The sequence below is a fragment of the Solea senegalensis genome, linkage group LG3 (assembly GCF_019176455.1).
Source record: "Solea senegalensis isolate Sse05_10M linkage group LG3, IFAPA_SoseM_1, whole genome shotgun sequence".
NCBI classification, from domain to species: domain Eukaryota; kingdom Metazoa; phylum Chordata; class Actinopteri; order Pleuronectiformes; family Soleidae; genus Solea; species Solea senegalensis.
In genome coordinates, this window is record NC_058023.1 from 33,146,198 (window position 1) to 33,165,909 (window position 19,712).

General features: G+C 43.2%; 6 protein-coding genes across 6 annotated transcripts; 2 read left to right on the plus strand and 4 right to left on the minus strand.

The window, feature by feature from the left end:
- Nucleotides 1-2,043: 2,043 nt before the first annotated feature.
- Nucleotides 2,044-19,675, plus strand: LOC122767304 (bestrophin-3-like). Its single transcript, XM_044022752.1, has 14 exons — nucleotides 2,044-2,359; nucleotides 2,453-2,458; nucleotides 4,680-4,768; nucleotides 5,497-5,584; nucleotides 5,660-5,805; nucleotides 6,622-6,776; nucleotides 7,372-7,449; nucleotides 7,935-8,087; nucleotides 8,368-8,448; nucleotides 17,760-17,911; nucleotides 18,002-18,092; nucleotides 18,262-18,380; nucleotides 18,460-18,735; nucleotides 18,838-19,675. The coding sequence occupies exons 1-14, from the start codon at nucleotides 2,208-2,210 to the stop codon at nucleotides 19,208-19,210; spliced, it is 1,959 nt and encodes a 652-aa protein (XP_043878687.1). The 5' UTR covers nucleotides 2,044-2,207; the 3' UTR covers nucleotides 19,211-19,675.
- LOC122767298 (histone H2B 1/2-like) lies at nucleotides 9,059-9,590 on the minus strand. The gene has a single exon (XM_044022746.1). It carries the CDS (start codon nucleotides 9,517-9,519, stop codon nucleotides 9,139-9,141), a length of 381 nt encoding a protein of 126 aa, XP_043878681.1. The 5' UTR covers nucleotides 9,520-9,590; the 3' UTR covers nucleotides 9,059-9,138.
- On the minus strand, nucleotides 10,145-10,715 carry LOC122767302 (histone H2A-like). Its single transcript, XM_044022749.1, has one exon. It carries the CDS (start codon nucleotides 10,701-10,703, stop codon nucleotides 10,314-10,316), a length of 390 nt encoding a protein of 129 aa, XP_043878684.1. The 5' UTR covers nucleotides 10,704-10,715; the 3' UTR covers nucleotides 10,145-10,313.
- Nucleotides 11,025-11,840, plus strand: LOC122767295 (histone H3). The gene has a single exon (XM_044022743.1). It carries the CDS (start codon nucleotides 11,037-11,039, stop codon nucleotides 11,445-11,447), a length of 411 nt encoding a protein of 136 aa, XP_043878678.1. The 5' UTR covers nucleotides 11,025-11,036; the 3' UTR covers nucleotides 11,448-11,840.
- On the minus strand, nucleotides 13,463-14,244 carry LOC122767294 (histone H1-like). Its single transcript, XM_044022741.1, has one exon. It carries the CDS (start codon nucleotides 14,219-14,221, stop codon nucleotides 13,598-13,600), a length of 624 nt encoding a protein of 207 aa, XP_043878676.1. The 5' UTR covers nucleotides 14,222-14,244; the 3' UTR covers nucleotides 13,463-13,597.
- Nucleotides 15,943-17,006, minus strand: LOC122767299 (histone H4). The gene has a single exon (XM_044022747.1). The coding sequence runs from the start codon at nucleotides 16,996-16,998 to the stop codon at nucleotides 16,687-16,689; it is 312 nt and encodes a 103-aa protein (XP_043878682.1). The 5' UTR covers nucleotides 16,999-17,006; the 3' UTR covers nucleotides 15,943-16,686.
- Nucleotides 19,676-19,712: the final 37 nt, after the last annotated feature.

Genomic DNA, 19,712 nt, shown 5'->3' on the forward strand with positions numbered 1-19,712 from the left:
TGACCTGATCCGTTCTAAACAAACAAACAAACAAACAAACAAACAAACAGTTTGTTGCTGACTCATGTTTACGCGCACACACACACACACACACACTCGTACCATGAAGTCTCGTAGCTTGAGTCGTCCGCTGGTGCAGTTGAAGAAGGTGTCGTGCTGCCTGATGATCGTGCCCTCCGATTGGCTGAGCTGCGCCGCTTTCTCCGCGAACTTCGCCACGTCGCTCACTCTGGCTTTGATCTCCACGTTGGACGGCATGACTCTACTGAGCGCGAGCAGACGACAACAGGAAGTGGAGTCGGATTTAGACGGGAGTGGACGAGCGGGCTCGTGTTGTAAACTGAAGGCACGATTTTGTATGAACACATGAACTCACGATCTAAAACTTCCCACGCGAAATGTTACAAATCACGACGCTCTCATGACTCCTGTCACAAAAAAACATTAAATGTATCAATGAATTAATGACTAAATTAATCAGCAACCAATTTTATGATCGATTTATCGGTTTCATTTTTATTAGAAGCAGATTTTCTGAGGAGCTGTGGCATTGGTGTGCCTGTAGAGGGCAGCAGTGAACCGTCCAGTGTACAGACAGCAATTATTATTAGAAAACATTATTTAAAAAAATGTTTTTTTTTTTAAAAAAGCCCAGGCAGATATAAACAGATATTACACCAGGTGACTGATTACATCCATTATTTGCAGGTTAAAACCTAAATTATTGCTATTTTCATTATTGTTGTATTTTACATTGTTGTTTGTGTTTTCTATGACAGTTTATTCTTTTAATCCTGTGCTTTTTTTTGCAGCAAGAAAATGTTCTCATCTAAATTAATAAAAACAAAGCGATGTATTATTTTCCAGTTGTTTTCTTTCTTTCTTTGTTTTAAACTGTATTTTATTCTATTTTTTTAAACATTTGACATATTTACACTGAAATACGTCAGAGTTTTGTTTGTTGGAGATTTAATGTGAAAGAACCAACGCAGAGTTCCTGTGTTTTCAGACTCGTTCATAATTTAAACAAGAAGAAAACGAGTCAGCAAGCGTTGAACATTTTAACGTAAGAGCTGTGTTTTTACGCTGTGACGTCAAATAAACGTGTAAAGATAAAGATAAAGATAAAGATGAACTCGTCTCACCTCCGTTTCTCTCTGGTTTTCTCTCTGCGTCAGACTCGACTTTGCCGCGCTATTTCACTTCCGGGGTGGAGCGGCGCTGAAGGCAAACACTGAAGTCTACATGATGTCACTGTCTGTTGAAATGACGCATCAACGCCACCTGCTGGTCCGGAGGGTGAACAATATGTCTAACTATGAAAAATAAAATAAAATAAAATAAAATAAAATAAAATAAAATAAAATAAAATAAAATAAAATAAAATAAAATAAAATAAAATAAAATAAAGTTAAATTAAATTAAATTAAATTAAATTAAATTAAAACGAAACGTAATTTAAATTAAATTAAATTAAATTAAATTAAATTAAATTGAATTGAATTGAATTGAATTGAATTGAATTGAATTAAATTAAATTAAATTAAATTAAATTAAATTAAATTAAATTAAATTAATTGGACCAAATAGCCCTGATTTTACCTTTTGGTCGTCATTTGCAAAACCTTTTTTTCCTCTACTTTGAGTTTTTAATTATTGACCTGTTTGTTTGCTTTTGTTTTCTTCTTTAAAATGTATGTATGTATTATTTATTTATTTAAAGTGCAACCAAAATAAAACAGTGGCAGCTTCAGCGTCATACCTGACAAGGACATTTACTGGCGTGGCATCATGTGGTGGCTGACGGTGTTTCTGTTTATAACACACACACACACACACACACACATACACACACTACATTTAGCATTTAGCTCATCAATATAACTCTGCATGTGTGTGTGTGTGTGTTGCTTGACATTACTGGGCAACAGTAAGTGGGAGGGCATCAACCACACAGGGGAGCGAGAGAGAGAGAGAGAGAGAGAGATAGAGGGAGGGAGGGAGAGAGAGATAATGGAGGGAGAGAGAGATAATGGAGGGACAGTTGTTACTTTCATTTGTTCATTTGGCAAAAACACATAAAGGAACAAAGACTCGAGCTGAGAATCATCTGTGAGGACAAACACACACACACACACACTGTGATGTAACATCAGAGGACAGAAGAGTCTCCTGCTCGTCCACGCCTGTGTGTCCCTCCTCTCATCATGACCGTCCCGTACTCCAGCAAAGTCGCCAACGCCACCTTCTTCAGCTTCCACCGGCTGCTGCTGCGCTGGAAGGGAAGCATCTACAAGCTGCTGTACCGAGAGTTCGCCCTGTTTGTGCTGCTGTACAGCAGCCTGAGCCTGGTCTACAGGTGAGACACACACACACACACACACACACACACACACACACACCACAAACCTAACCACAAGAGTCAATTGAGGTTCTACCTCATTAGGACCAGGTTTTTGTCTAGTTTGCTGTGTTTCCATCATGGTACGGTTCAGTTGGGCACAGTTTGGAACGGTAAAGTCCTGGGTCAGGCCTACGTGGGGAGGAGGGCCGTGTAGCACAGCATCGTACCAGTGCCATGACAACGAACAACCGCAGAGGGAGTGACGTTTTTTCTGTCGCCCAGTCAGCTGACTGTCGTGGGTGGAGCCAGTTCAACCGTACCGTACCATTTTAATTTGGTACACCGGGGGAAGGCCGCCAAAGAATGGACCTGTCGGAGCCGGTTATTTAGGAACTATTCCTAATGGAAACAACAAGGCTAAATCCAAACATTACAGGATGGAGTGGGCGTGACCGTGATGCTAGCTCCCATTTCACAATAAAAAAAAGAGCCTTTTATTCGGGATGGGCTGAACTCGATACCGAGTACATGTCATTAGACCGGTCATGTCAGAGTACCGGTCTGATACTGGTCAAAATCACTGGATTGGATATCGGAAAGATAAAAATATTAAATCTGATAGGATTTAATATTTACTGCAGCATTTTCTGCAGCATTTTCACTCGATAAAGTTTGAGTATTATTTCTTTGAAATTGCGTTAAATGGCTAGCACAAATGTTACGTTAACTTCCATATACTTAAAAATGACCGGACTGATATCGGTATGGGTAGATACTTTAACCGATTTTACCGGTTCAAACAAAGCTTCAAAAAGTTGATGAAATAAAAAAGAAAACGGATTCATCCTGAAAACTAAATCCGCTCATTTAGCCAAAGTAGCGAGTGGATTGACTGTCGCTAATTTGGGGGCAGAAAAGTCCTTGGAAATTAACGACGTATAAGTCGCAAATGTATCAACGCTACTCCTGTGACTGGAGTCGTCACAAACAAAAAAATGCTATCGCACTCAAAACGGCTATGAACGACTTTGTCTTGCAGGTGACCACACCCCCTGCTGTGCTTTTTCCCCGCCCCTTTCACTCACAGGCATTGATTGCAGTTGTTCGGGTTGAGTGACGCTTTAAAATCTTAAAAAAAAGCGAACAAACAAAAACTAAACGGAACAAAAAATATCGCAGAATCTGTGTACGTTAAAAGAAGTGCTTTTACGTTCATTGTTTTCTTAGAGCGCTGTCTAGTGGCAGTTAAAGGAACTGCAGCCTGGCATCAGTGACGCTGCAGAGACTTCCATGGAAACATTGTTCGATCTCTTTGAATGTTGTTTCATTTTGTGTCAGGTGCTAAAGTTGGATTGTCTCTGTTGTCTCTGTTGTTGTCTCTGTTGTTGTCTCTGTTGTCGTCTCTGTTTTGTCTCTGTTTTGTCTCTGTCTCTATTTATGGAAGTCTCTGTTTTTTGTCTCTTTTATGCGTCTCTGTTGTTGTCTCTTTTGTCTGTTGTGTCTCTTTTGTAGGTCTCTGTTCTCTCTATTCGTCTCTGTTTTTGTCTCTATTGTCTCTGTTGTCGTCTCTGTTTTTGTCTCTTTTGTAGTCTCTGTTGTTGTCTCTTTTGTGAGTCTCTCTGTTTTTGTCTCTTTTTGTAGATCTCTGTTATTTGTCTCTTTTATGCATCTCTGTTTTTGTTCTCTTTTATGCGTCTCTGTTGTTGTCTCTTTTTTGGCTGTCTGTTTTTTTGTCTCTGTTGTCTCTGTATTGTCTCTGTTTGTCTCTATTCTCTGTGGGTGTCTCTGTTGTCGTCTCTGTTGTCGTCTCTATGCGTCCTCTGTTGTCGTCTCTATTTATTTGTCTCTATAGTCTCTGTTGCTTCGTCTCTGTTGTTATCTCTATGCGTCTCTGTTCCGTCTCTGTTGTCTCTGTGCGTCTCTATTATGCGTCTCTATTTTATTTGCTCTATTTGTCTCTGTCGTTGTCTCTGTTGTCGTCTCCGTTACGTAGTCTCTGTGTCTCTCATTTGTCTGTTGTGTCCGTCTCTGTTGTCTCTGTAAATGCGTCTCTGTTGTTGTCTCTATTTAATAGGTCTCTGTTATTTGTCTCTATGCGTCTCTGTTGTGTCTCTGTTTTGTTGTCTCTGTTATTAGTCTCTGTTGGTAGTCTCTATTTGTCTCTGTCGTTATTCTCTGTTGTCGTCTCTTGTAAGTCGTCTCTGTCCTCTCTGTTGTCGTCTCTGTTATGCGTCTCTGTCGTCCTCTCTGTTGTATGCGTCTCTATGGAGTCCTCTCTGTCGTCTCTCATTTGTGGAGTCCTCTCTCTGTGCGTCCTCTGTCCCTCCAAATAGAGTCTCTCTAACCAGCACAAGAGGCTGTTTGAGAAACTTTCCATGTACTGTGACAAATACGCAGAGCAGATTCCCGTCACCTTCGTCCTGGGTACGTCTGACCGTCCACTGACTGACAGTAAACAAACACAGTAAACACGTGCGTGTGTGTGTGTGTGTGTGTGTGTTTGTGCCTGAGGAGGCAGGTGGACACTTTGATTCCCTCATTAGCTGCTAATGGAAACGGATCATTAACGGGCAGAGAAAGTTAAAAGCTAAGCAGAGTGTGTGTGTGTGTGTGTGTGTGTGTGTGTGTGTGTGTGTGTGTGTGTGTCCTTCATCAAACAGGAAACAGCCTCATGTTCTCTGTCGGTCACTTTGGTACAGAACCACCAGACTAATATCTGTGGCCATTTTACGTCTTATTTAGTTTATTTAGTTAGTTTGTGGCTCTTTTGAATGTTTTCGAGTTTTTATTTGGTTCTAATGTTTATTTATTGTTATTTTCTGTCACTTTGACGCTGTTAAAATCATGTTATACGTTATACTTGTGATTATTGTGGTTATTTTCAGTCCTTTAAAGGTTTCGTGTCCATTTTGTTTGGTTCCTTTGTGTTTAATTCTCTTCTACTCTTTCTGAGGTAGTTGTGTGTTTCTTTCAGATCATTTTCAGCCTTAATCTATTTACGCCGCTAAATGACAATATGCGATGTTGTGTTTCCTCGTGACTGAGGAGATGCGTCACCATGACGTAAAAGTAAAGGAGACTAAACACATCTTTCTTTGGCACGACAAACAAACAGAAAAAGGACAAAATCTTAATATAAATTCATTTTGCAGGTTTTTATGTGACTCTGGTGGTGAATCGATGGTGGAACCAGTTTGTGAACCTGCCATGGCCGGACCGACTCATGTTCCACATCTCCAGGTACCAAATAAAGCAGAAAGTGAATGAATCTGTGACGTCGTTTTCCAGCACCTTCACGCTTCATGTTTCCTGCAGCTGTGTTCAGGGAAAAGACGAGTACGGACGCCTGCTGCGCAGAACTCTGATACGCTACGTCAACCTGACGTCGCTCCTCATCTTCCGCTCGGTCAGCACCGCCGTCTGTAAGCGCTTCCCGACCATGGACCACGTGGTGGAGGCAGGTGAGGCGTTCACGTGTCTCTCTGAGGTCTTTTCGGCTCTTTTTTCATTCTGTCTCTTTAAACCAAGGTACAGACGTGCGTGCAGCATCAGTTTGTCTGGAACTATAAAGTCAGTTAGAGTTCAGCTCCTTCCCGGCTGTGTCGCTTCCTTCCTGTATGGTCTAATGTGATCCCGCGGGATCGTCTCATTATCGGCTAATTGGAGCAGTGGGGAGGTGATGACCTGACTGTGCTCAGAGTTAATGCGTCGAAAACAAACGTTGGCTCTGCAGCGAGGTTTTCTTCAGTCTCTGTAATGTCTGTCCGTCTTCCCGGCTAATCACAGAGCGCGTGTGTGGAGGTGGCACCAGGTTAATGAGGGTTGTTCTTCTCATTATCGCTCGGCTCCTCCTGACGGTTTCCCAGAACAGATTGGACTTTTGTTTTTTTTCTTTCCTGCTAATTCTGGGTTCCTCTGGAGAATCCTGATGAGACGACTGAATCTCTACTGGCTCGTTTTGAGGTAAAGGAGCAGCAGTTTCACTCCTGAGGTTTCGTTTGATCACATTTGGTTTGGTAAATACCCGGAGAGGATGACCGCAGGCGACGGTCAGAACGTGGGACTCGTCTACGATGGAAAAAAACGGTGAAAAACGTACAAGACGTTCAACCAGAGTCAAAGGTAGTTAGGTAGTTCGGTGGGTTCCATGTGAATAAAAAGCCTTCACGATACAAATGTTTTTGCGGATTTTCCCAAACTCCTTCTCGTGTGTTCAGCCTCTAAAGTGCTAGCAATCCTCCAGAATGTTCTGATTGGTTTTCTCTCCTCACCTGTAGGTTTCATGACTCCAGAGGAGAGGAAGCTGTTCGACAACATCCGCTCCCCTCACCTGAAGTACTGGATCCCCGTGGTGTGGTTCTCCAACCTGGCGTCTAAAGCAAGACAAGAGGGACGCATCCAAGACAGCATCGACCTGCAGAGCATTCTCAATGTAAACACACTAAAATATGTTTTAGCACATTGTATGTCAAAGGATAACGGGGGCTGTGGAAAGAGAACTTGGCTGGTGACCGAAGGGTACCGGTCCCCTGCTAGGTCCAGGGTTGGGGTTCCCCCCGAGCAAGGTATCCAATCCCCATTGCCTAAATTGGTGGGTTGTGTCCGGAAGGGCATCCGGCGTACAAACATCCACGGTGGCGCCCCCTAAAGAGGGAGCACCGGAATGACAAAAAAAGACATCCCCTCCCATGGGTATGGAACGCTAGAGAGACACCACCAATAATTAGCAAATGAGGACCACTGCCGCTGTAACCCAGACACTTGCTGCGTGGCTAGTGGGAACACCAAAAACGTGGTCTGTAGGAAGAATCAGAGCGGACACAACAGGACCTCATTTCATAAAGCACTGAATCATGTGAAACCACTTTAGAGCTCTGTGAGCACATCACGCTGACATGTGGGTAACGTGACACTCGGCTCATTCTCAAACTCCTTCTGTCTGCCGAGCTCCATAAATCTGAGCGAGGCGGCTGGTGCCGAGCTGACGGAGCTTTGACGTTCTGTCTCTTCTCCTCGTGTCTGTTCAGGAGATGAATCTGTTCAGGACCTGGTGTGCCACTCTGTTCGGCTACGACTGGGTCGGCATCCCGCTGGTCTACACACAGGTCTGTGTTGTATCACGACTGAAACAGATGTTCTAATCACATCAACCCTCCACCATTACTGTAACTGAATCAGAGAGGATGAGGGACACACACTTGCTATAGTGTTGTGTTGTGTTGTGTCAGACAGATTTTTCCAACAGGAAACTGAAGTTTTGTAAAGCGCTCACTCTCCCACACCAAAGCCCACAGAGAAAATCAGTGGTTTTAACACCACAGAGACACAGGAGCTGTTGGATCCACTGCTGCCTCCATCACTAAGTTCAAATGTCTTATTTTGTAAATTCTGCGTTTTGAAATGATTTAGATTGACAGTGACATAAAGTGACCACACGAGGCAGCAGTAGACCAGCAGCTCCTGTGTCGCCCGCGAGATAAAAATCACTGATTTTCTCTATGGGGTTTGGTGTGGGATGGAAAAGTCTAAAAAGATGTTTATGTTAAATAAAACATGTACGTATATACTCACGGTGTCTCGTCCTCATCAGGTGGTCACTTTAGCCGTCTACACCTTTTTCCTCGCTTGTCTGATCGGCCGACAGTTCCTCGACCCCAGCCAGGGTCACCATGGTCACGAGCTGGACCTCTTCGTGCCCGTCTTCACCCTGCTGCAGTTCTTCTTCTACGCCGGGTGGTTGAAGGTGAGACTAACGAGGCGGCCGCGGGCCTACAGACACTTTCCTTAAACTGTAGAATAACTGACGCGCGTCGCTTGAGTTCCGATGTAAATGGAACGCAGTGCGAGTCCTTTATGGGACGTCTGTCCTATTTCTGTGCCGAGTCATAAACACGATGACCTCTCGTCTATGTCCTGACCTTGTTCCGTTCTATTCATATCGCTCTGTATAAAGTTATGAATAACTCAACGCACTTTGAGCTGTAACTTCTATTGTTCTATTGTTGCCTTTGTGCGATTGACAGGTCGCAGAGCAGCTGATCAACCCGTTTGGAGAGGACGACGACGACTTTGAGGCAAACTGGATCATTGACAGGAACCTTCAGGTGAGCGGCCACAACTTCATTTGACCTCAAATGACCTGGAGACCAATGAGCGTCGACTCTGGTCATTCGGGGTAGAAGGTGAGTGACATGAGCTTAAAATGAAAACGAACGAAAAGACTTCTGCTTATTCTTCTTTGGAGAAGTTTTGAATTGATCTAAAATCACTATTTTTAATCATATGTGTATATATATATATATATTTTTCACAGATCAGTTTTGTTGACAAATTGAGGGCCACACAAAATCCATTTGAGGGCCGCATGTGGTCCACGAGCCCCATGTTTGAGAGCTCTGACTTTATCTAAAAAACTGAATCTATAAATATACACAGCCAGTATGTTCAGTAATATATTCAGTCTAAAAATCCATGTGTGCTTACAAAGGGCCCCACCTTTTAGTAGGCTCCGCCCTCTATTGGGGTTTCCCCTAGCAACAGTGCTTAGATTGGGTTTATACAAAATATCTGAAGGTGTGACATCACCTTTATAGTAAAATATTAATGTGGGGCCAGAGAAAATTAAACAGAGGTCTACATATGGCCCACTATCCATATGTTTAGACACCCAATAGCAATGAACACAACTCATAAACAGAACAATGTACTATTGTAAACACAGGATTTAAATCTCTTCAGAGTGAAAGTGGGTGGCCCTGAAAAGAGCCGTTGGGTTTGAAACTGGTAAGACCAGTTCACTTGGAGCTGGTGTACTTGGTCACGGCCTTGGTTCCCTCAGACACCGCGTGCTTGGCCAGCTCGCCGGGCAGCAGCAGGCGGACCGCGGTCTGGATCTCCCGGGATGTGATGGTGGAGCGCTTGTTGTAGTGAGCCAGGCGGGAAGCCTCGGACGCGATGCGCTCGAAGATGTCGTTGACGAACGAGTTCATGATGCTCATGGCCTTGGACGAGATCCCGGTGTCAGGGTGCACCTGCTTCAGCACCTTGTACACGTAGATAGCGTAGCTCTCCCTCCTAGTCTTCCTCTTCTTCTTGCCGGTCTTGGGACCCGCTTTGGTCACGGCTTTCTTGGAGCCCTTCTTGGGCGCGGACTTCAGACCTGCTGGTTCAGGCATGATGATGATGATGATGATGATTAATTTTCCTCGTTCCTGACGTGTTTACTGACGCCACACGTCGACTGTACTTAAACACAGCACATGTAAATGAGGCTGTGCCGTCTCTGCGCTGTGATTGGCTGAGACGCTGCACGAGCGTGGGCTCGCTGAACGGCCACGAGCCAGCTGAAAAAAAGGAGGGAAATTTGAAATGACTTAAGCTGCAGGAGGTGAATAAAGATGGATAATAAATGATAAATTAAGATAAAAACAAACAAAATATAAGAAAAATAACTCATTAATACGATATAACAATCTAAAAGTGACGTTTTTGGAGCTTGTATATAGTATAAGTAAGTAAGTATAAGTATTTCTTTAGGTCATATAAAGAATATATAAAGAAATCATTAAAACTGATTTTTTTTTTGTTTTTTTTGGACAAAAATTAGACTTTTGAGAATATTTCCAGGTTTGACAAACACTGACAATTTCTCGATTAATCGACAATAATCGTTAGTTGCAGCCCTAATGTGTAACTTTACTATTCTAATTTAACTTAACCTTATTTTTGACCTTTTGTTGTTGTGGAAAAACATGACAATCAAACATGAGAATCAAACTAATACTTATGGTCCTGGAAAATAACTGTATTATTAAAGGTTATACATATACTCACAGTACTAGATTATAACCTAAACTGTAAGTATGTATTATGACAAAAACTTAGTATGTGCTATAGAAGAGGTTTTAAATCGTCTCAGAGAAAGTGTGTGGCTCTTAAAAGAGCCGTTGTTGTGTTGAAGGGTCCGCGTTCACTTCTTGGACGCGGCCTTCTCGGTCTTCTTGGGCAGGAGAACAGCCTGGATGTTGGGCAGGACTCCGCCCTGAGCGATGGTGACTCCGCCCAGCAGCTTGTTGAGCTCCTCGTCGTTGCGGACAGCCAGCTGCAGGTGGCGCGGGATGATGCGGGTCTTCTTATTGTCGCGGGCGGCGTTTCCGGCCAGCTCCAGGATCTCAGCGGTCAGGTACTCGAGCACGGCCGCCAGGTAGACGGGGGCGCCGGCGCCCACACGCTGGGCGTAGTTGCCCTTCCTCAGCAGCCTGTGGACACGGCCCACGGGGAACTGGAGCCCGGCCCTGGAGGAGCGGGTCTTTGCCTTGGCTCTGGCTTTGCCGGCACCGGTTTTACCTCTTCCAGACATAATGTCGTTGTTGTTTGATTTCAAGGGTCAGACAAACTGTGACTCTCACTCAGCAAAGACTCCGTTTTATCTCGCTGGAAAACGCGGCTCCTCCCGGAACTTTTGGCGGACATTTTCAAAACTCTTTTGTCCAATGAGCAGCGGAGCTTCACAAAGAGGCTCGCGCCTCTGGGCGGCGCTGAGCTCCAGGAAGAGCCGCTGACCAACCAGGAGCCGGAGGATATGAAGCAGCGTCACCGCCCTCACGGCCGCTCCAACGCTATAAAACAAGCGCGCTTCCTTTTCTGCCCACTACATTTGTCTTTCTTGTCTAGTGACGCGTCTCAGTCTAAAATGGCCAGAACCAAACAAACCGCCCGTAAATCCACCGGAGGCAAAGCCCCGAGGAAGCAGCTCGCCACCAAGGCTGCCCGCAAGAGCGCCCCGGCCACCGGCGGCGTCAAGAAGCCTCACCGCTACAGGCCCGGCACCGTGGCCCTGCGCGAGATCCGCCGCTACCAGAAGTCCACGGAGCTGCTCATCCGCAAGCTGCCCTTCCAGCGCCTGGTGCGCGAGATCGCGCAGGACTTCAAGACCGACCTGCGCTTCCAGAGCTCCGCCGTCATGGCCCTGCAGGAGTCCAGCGAGGCCTACCTGGTCGGTCTCTTCGAGGACACCAACCTCTGCGCCATCCACGCCAAGAGAGTCACCATCATGCCCAAAGACATCCAGCTGGCCCGGCGTATCCGCGGGGAGCGAGCTTAGATCTCACAACAACAACAACACAACAACAACGGCTCTTTTAAGAGCCACACACTTTCACATCTGAACAACACAAACCTCTCATACTTATATAAAATGTAGTCATGTTAAAATCTACGGTTCAAAAACCCAATCATGTAATCTAAACATTTTAACAAAGTTATGTTTTGAAACCATGTGCTTATGAATTACATGTGTATAAGAGACAACATAACAAGAATTTAGTAAGATGTGATTTACCAGGGCCGGCCCAAACCTTTATGGGGGCCCAGAGCCCCCTATAGTCCCACCACCACATTTTCAAAGTGAATCACTAAGTGTGTCAAACTGAACGTGAATAAAGAAAGAAAACAAGAAAATACAACGCCAGACTTTCTATTTTCTGTAAACAAGTGACTTTAGTTTCGTAACTGCCAGGAAAGTTGTGCAAATGTGCACTATATGTGCAAAGAAGCACGGCCTTCCCGTTGGGTTTCGAGCATAGGTCTTCGGTATCTTTTTTGACCGTACCAACCTTATGAACTTGCGTAACAAGTTTCTTTCAGATACGTTAAATTTGACACCAGATGACCTGATAGAAGTTTTTGGGGTCAGTTTTTAGCCCCTCCCACTTCCATTATTGAGTTTGGGGTCATGACAAAGGCCTCAAAAAACATGACTCATTTTGAGGAAAAAGAATAATAATAATAATAATACTCAGACTTCAATAACTAATAAACACGACTTAGATCTGTAAAGTTAGCGCTAAAAAGCCACTTTGTTCACTTAAAGTCTCTTAAATGACATGTAGCAAAACATGAACATAATGTGTAAAAGACAGAAAAGACTTAAATCTTGTAAATAAGTTAAAAGGGAGGATTAAAATAGTAAAAGAAATATTGGAAAAATGTTGGCAACAAAAAGAACAAAAAGAATTGTTGTATTGTGTTTAAATATGTTGTTAAATTGTCCATTTCATTAAAATCTCATTAGGATTTTTACAAACACTTGTTTGTATTTCTTATCTTAACAAGGACAGAGCAGCTAGCATACAGTTGTGATTAGCCAAAGGTTTATTTCCATCAATACTCTTTTTATCTTATGTTGTAAATAAAGAAACCAACAAAACACAGAAGATTGATTTAAAACACTGTGAACTAAAGAGTTCACAGTTTTATGAGCCTCACTTACAGGAATATGACAAACCCTATCATTATTATATAAAATATATAATGAGCTGATTTTGCTCCCAGAGTTTGGATTAGACAAGCCCCTCCCACTTCCAATATTGACTTTGGGGTCCTGGCAAAGGCCTCAAAAACATGACTCATTTTGAGGAAAAAGAACAAGAATAATAATAATAATAATAATAATTCCTTCAGTTTCCATAGACTTCAATAACTAATACACACAACTTAGATCTGTAAAGTTAGCGCGAAAAAGCCACTTTGTTCACTTAAAGTCTCTTAAATGACATGTAGCAAAACATGAACATAATGTGTAAAAGACAGAAAAGACTTAAATATTGTGAATAAGTTAAAATAACACACCACGTGATAACAACTAAGCAAGGGGTATAAAATAAGTCAAGTAAATGAGAATGAGTGTAATTATATTTTTTATAACTATAATTACAATTGTTAACTATCTAAAATGACACTTGTGTTATTTATTAATGCCAATAACACAAGTGATAATAATATGTATTAAGATTATGAAAAATACAGGTCTATTTAAACTAGTTTAAATGACAAATGGAGGGATTTATCTGATCTTATCTTTATTATTTGTTTTTGTTGTGAGACGTTTGCATTAAATTAACCCTAGTTAATTATATAAATAATGTTAACAATAATTAATCCTAGTTAATTATATAAATAATGTAGTTAGCTAGTTGCCAACATCAAATACATTATTCATATTATGCCAAACATTACTAGTACGAGAAATAACAGCAACAATTACCCAGACGTTATATAATATAATACTATATAATATATACACACACACTACCTCTCTCTCTCTATATATACATATATATATACACTAGGTACTTCTTCTATTCTTGTATTTGAAACTAAGATAGTTCAGAGTGTTTGAGCTCTCATAGAAACACTTGTGTGGCTCTTAAAAGAGCCTTTGTATTTGCAGGAGTTCCGACACTTTACGACAGTTTACTTCTTCTTGGCCGCGGTCTTCTTTGCTGCTTTGGGCTTCGCCGCCTTCTTGGCGGGAGACTTCTTGGCAGCAGCGGCTTTCTTGACCACCTTCTTGGGGCTCTTAGCAGCGACCTTCTTGGGGCTCTTGGCTGCCTTCTTGGCCGCCGCCGCCGCGGGTTTCTTCGCCTTCTTCGGGGACTTCTTGGCGGCCGCTGGCTTCTTAGCTGCGGGCTTTGCCTTCTTGGCTGCTACGACCTTCTTCGCGGCGGGCTTCTTGGCTTTAACAGCGGGCTTCTTCGCCGGCTTCGCGGCCTTAGGCTCAGCCTTCTGCTTGTTCAGCTTGAAGGAACCGGAGGCTCCGGATCCCTTGGGCTGAGACAGAGTCCCTTTGGCGACCAGAGCCTTCACGGCGGTCTTGATGCGGTTGTTGTTCTTCTCCACATCGTATCCTTCGGCGCCCAGAGCCTTCTTCAGGGCTGCCAGAGACACGCCGCTGCGTTCCTTGGACGCGGTCACGGTTGCGATGATCAGCTCGCGGACGTTGGGTCCGGCCTTCGCGGGCTTGCTTGCCTTCTTCTTGGGGGCTTTGGCTGGAGCCTTGGCCGGAGCCGCGGCGGGGGCTGGTGCTTCTTCTGCCATGTTTAATGTTCGCTGATGAAAAGTCAGAGTGAACTGACTTGACGTGAGTAGGGGGCTGTCCTTAAACACACCATGAGAACCGTAGAGACTCAACCCCGACACTGCTCCCCGTCCGTGCTCTCTGAACACCGGGACACTTGTGTTTTCTCTTCACCGATAAAACGCGATAACATGACGGTAGAACATGCGCTGAAAGCCGGCGGTGGATGGAGCCGACAGCTGCGGCGTGTGTGCTGATGGAGGAGCCGCGCAGAGCTCCGGGAGTCTCGGCTTTCTGTCTGCGGAGACTCCAAACCTCGTCTGATCGCCGCCGTCAGCGACGCGGACCGGCGTCTTTTCCCTCTTCTTTGTCTCCTAAAACGGGTCCAAATGTCCCGGGGCTCGGTCAGAACCCGTCCACCGGCTGCTCCACACGTTCCTTTCGGGTCTCGGAGCAAAAACAAGCAGCTGCCGGTGATTATTGTGTGAAAACGTGACGCCGATGTGTGGACAGCAAACACAGAGGTGATGGAGGCTCGTGGAGCTGCTGCTTCTTCTCTGATCACTCATCGATGTCATCAATACTCTTATTATCTCATGTTGGAAATAAAGAAACCAACAAAATACAGAAGATTAAACATTTTATCATGTATATATATGTATATATATATATATATATATATACATATACATATATACACAAGTAATAGATATATTGAACACTCATATAAATGTAATATTCAGCCATGTACATGAAGTGATTTAAATCAAGTGGGAATAAAACACATTTCCTTCAAGAATCACTTTCACAAACACTCTGGATTTTATATTTATGTCATTTTTAGTTGACACGTTTTTTTAGTTTTGTTTTTTTAAGTAAAAGAAATATTGGAAAAATGTTGTCAACAAAAAGAATATTTGGGAAAAAAAAACAATGAAAAGAAAATAATGCAGTACATATACTGAGTTGTGTAGTTATGTACTTTTTTTTTTTTTAGTGTTTGAATCTGTTAAATTGCCCATTTCATTAGGAGTTTTACAAACAGGATAAAACAAACACTTGTTTGTATCATCAATACTCTTATTATCTCATGTTATAAATAAAGAAACCAACAAAACACAGAAGATGGATTTAAAACACAGTAAACTGAAGAGTTTACAGTTTTATGAGCCTCAGTTACAGGAATATGACAAACCCTATCATTATTTTAACTATAGATAAGATATATAATGAGCTGATTTTACTCACAGAGTTTGGATTAGACTATCCTAATCCCATAATGAGCTAAATATATATTTTAAGAGTCAAAGTGTTTAATAAAATAATGTTTTCTTTACTGCAAAGGGAGGGAAATGTAAGAAAAGCTACAGAAACTGGAGATGAGTGAATCGGTTACCAGATTACCAGATTACCAGATTAAAACGGTTTCTATCAACTATTCCTCTGTTCACAAAACACTTGGTTGGGTTTGTTCCTCTCAAAATGTGTATAATTTATCCCAATCGATATCCCAGTGCCAAAAATTCTAATTTTTAATCTCAGAAGTCAGGTTATTTTTCCCAGTTTCCAAATAATAGTTTACATGTGGCTCTATAATCCTCCTCTGTACAATATATACAAATATTATCACATACTATATAAAAATGATGATGAATGAAGTTTCATTAAAAATGCGGGTTAGAAAGGTTAAAACACAAATAAAATCTCTAGAATGTCTGAAAGTGTTTTAAAATGTCAGAAATGTGTTAAAACAGTGAGGTGATTAAAAGGAAAATGTGCAAATAAAAGCAGAATATGAACTGGTCAAAATGACGTGATAAAAGTAGAATTTGATTAAACAAATACTATTGCATATTTAAATATTAAAACATTAAAAAATGCATTGCACTTATACTGGGGCAACTGTAACACTTGGATTATCTTAAATTTGTTTTAAAGAAAGTTTTGGTTCTTGTGAACAGTTTAATTTTATCACAATATTTAAGAATTAAAATAGGTTTAAAGAGCTCGTTATTAACGAAAAACGTGGCCACCGTCATTGAAGCAGACTTATCAATCACAGGGGAGAAGAATTACAAATAATAAACACCTAATTATACGTTTTCACTTGTTTCAGAAGAGAATAATGAACTCATTCTCACTAAAGCTCTTCATTAAGTCAGCAGAAATAGTTGCTAAGTTTTTCCTTCTCACAAAGGAACTTAAATATTTAACTCATTTTCATCAAAGATCAGCTCTTTGTATGTGTGCGGCTGTGGTCATTTGTAGTGTTGCGTTCAGGTTCTAGATTTAACCGCCGAACAGCACCACGTGTATATCAAATTTCTCATAAATCCATATAAACTGTATTTATATTAATGTTGTGATATTTGATTAGCGTACTCAACAAAACGAACAAGATGATCAGCTCTTTACAGACTCGGTGTGTGGCTCTTAAAAGAGCCGTTGGGTTGTTCAGTGTCGTGTTGCGTTCAGGTTCCAGAGTTTAACCGCCGAAGCCGTACAGAGTGCGGCCCTGCCTCTTGAGAGCGTAGACCACGTCCATGGCGGTGACGGTCTTCCTCTTGGCGTGCTCGGTGTAGGTGACGGCGTCACGGATGACGTTCTCCAGGAACACCTTGAGCACACCGCGAGTCTCCTCGTAGATGAGGCCGGAGATACGCTTGACTCCGCCGCGGCGAGCCAGACGGCGGATGGCGGGCTTGGTGATTCCCTGGATGTTATCGCGGAGAACTTTGCGGTGACGCTTCGCGCCTCCTTTTCCGAGTCCTTTGCCTCCTTTGCCGCGTCCACTCATGTTGTCGGTGAGAGAATTCGTTTGTTAGAACTTCAGTCGGCGCCGGTATTTACTACCAGACTGCGGACGTGATAGAAAACACAAGTGACCTCATCCTGCCGGCACATCATGTGACCACGAGAGGGCGGACTCTGTGCAGTGACCAATCAGCGCTTAAGAGCCCAGATTCAAAACTTCTCGTGGTAATACACACACTGGTGAAAAATTCAATTACAACGAAACAGAAGTCTGGTTTGGATTAGATTACAAAAACAACTTCCGGTGTTATGCGTTAAATAGAATAATACTTTTTTTGCGAAAACTAGAAGAAATGTATCCAAATTTAAATGATTATTTTTATCAACATTTTCAACTCTGGCAGACAAAACACTGAATAAAATAAACTTAATCTTCTGTATAAAAAACATAAAAAGGCTTTGGAGACCAGTGTATAATCCCTTGTTTTCGGCGCCTGGTTTTTACATTTGTTTTGTTGATACGGTCGCAGGAGACTTTTCCCAATTTTAACTACAGTTTAACTGCTACTAACCAAGTGTTTACATAACATTACGCTTTCAAATGAAGTTACCAAACATCTCTGAAAATGTATTTGTTTACAGGAATAGCTGTAAAGTTCGGGCTTTGTTAACTTTCTACAGCAGTCACAACGGACAAACCAATGTTACATGTTTTAAAACGTTCTCACAAAAATGAAGAAGGGTTAGTTAATCAAACCACTGCTGCTAATAATGACAATCACTTCCTGTTTTCCGCTCCTCTAGGTGTCGCTGTTGGCTGTGGACGAGATGCACATGGATCTGCCGCCTCTGACTAAAGACATGTACTGGAACGACTGCGACGCTCGTCCGCCGTACACGCTGGCCGCCGCCGACTACTGCATCCCATCATTCCTCGGCTCCACCACCGACATGGGGTTGATACACAAACAGTAACATTAGGTGGTTATCGACCTCTGATAAAAGTGATATTGTCTTGATTATTTCAACTCCTTTTTTTCCTACAGACTCTCCGAAATTCTGAATTTTGACGAGGCTGAAGTTAGCAATAACTGTCCACAACAACCGGAGTCGATTCTGGCTCGGCGTCAAGAGTCGGTAATACGATGTTTGTTTGTTCAAAGTATCAAAGTATCAAAGAGTATTGTTTCAATTTATCAATTCAAAATTTCAGAATTCATGAATTTTCTTCGGTCCTCTTATAGGGAATTGGTTTTTAAAATGTTGACTTTCATTTCTTGGTCGTCTTCATGCCCTTGGGTTGCAGGTTCTTGGTCGAGTCCGTCGGCTGCTCAGCGTTCAGGAACCTCCCGACCTGCGACCTCCTCGACCCTTCTTCAAACGCCACAGCAGCGATGCAACAGGAGGCTTCTTCCCAGACTTCAGGTACAGGTGGCAGCGCCGTCTACCACTGGTAGTCTACATCCAGACTTCACAGTAAAGATGAAATCTCCTTTTCATCCAGACTCAGTCCAGGTGCAGACGCCCGGAGTCCGCCCTCCTGGTTGGTCACGCCGCCGGCCCCCGTCGACACCTTGTCCACCTTGAAGGAGGTCAGCAGCAACCCTCCGTCTCCTGAACACTCGCCCGGCGAGGTTTTCCCCCAACTCGCCGTTAGCCCGTTGTTTTTGAACAATGTCTGTCACAGTGGGGATTGTTCGGATGGCGTTGAAGTAACAAAAATTCAGAATGGACTGGATCATTTACTCACGCAAGAAGCACCCAGTGTGGAAACTCCAAGGTGATCCATTTGACATTTTCGGAGTTCAATTATTTCTGAGTTTCTTTTGTTGATATTATTCTCTGTTCAATGAAATCTGCTTTGATTTACTTGTGTTTCCAGAGCCAACTCTTCAGTTTGCTGCTCCCCAACCCAACTCGGACCAAAGGAATTCCGGTGGACGACGCGCAGCAACCTGAATCGTCCGCCACCTCATCCCCGCGGGCGCCAGTTCTCCGTCCAGTTTTCCAGGCAGACGTCAAGGGCGTCCGTGCGAAGCCTGCCGAGCCCCAAAGCCCTGGGGAGGCAGAGGCGGGGCCTGGCTCGGTTCAAATCCAGGATATCGCCCGCTCCACCGGCTGACACCCTGCAGCTCCCCGAACCCGAGTTTGAGCACAGCTTCCAGGGAGTGTCGGTGACCGAGGACGGTGAGACAGAAGCACCCGGCAGCAGCGGCGGCGGCGAAGACGTCCGAAACAACAACGCGGACAAATGAGCGTCGGTTACGTCGCAAACAGAAGTGAAGGCTTTTAAGTGCCCTCATTTTGTAGGACATCCAACAATGAATGATTCCTCTTGAGGGTTGGCTGCGTTTCTACTGTACTTACTGGTCTCTGGTGACAGAAACGTCCCAGTTCCTCATAGATGAAAAATAAAATAGTTGTTTCAAAGGGCAGATAATGAAGGACAGACGGATGACAGATAGTGACAGATGAAAGTTTCCGTGGAAAAATGTGTTGATGTATTTGTATTCAGCAGTCGTCTCTGATGCCACCTTGTGGCTCAGCGAGGAAGTGAAAGAACAAAACGTTTTCTTGGAAACTTTGACCTGTGCTTTTGTGACAACCCATTACATTTGTCTGTTTTTTGCCGCCGTCGCTGTTGAATTACAGACTCTGACTTTTTAAAAAAATAAAACTCATGACAGACTAGAATGTGTTGTTCCTTGTTTAAAAATTAGACTCCCTAGAGTCTAGGTAGAAAACGTTTGAAGATAC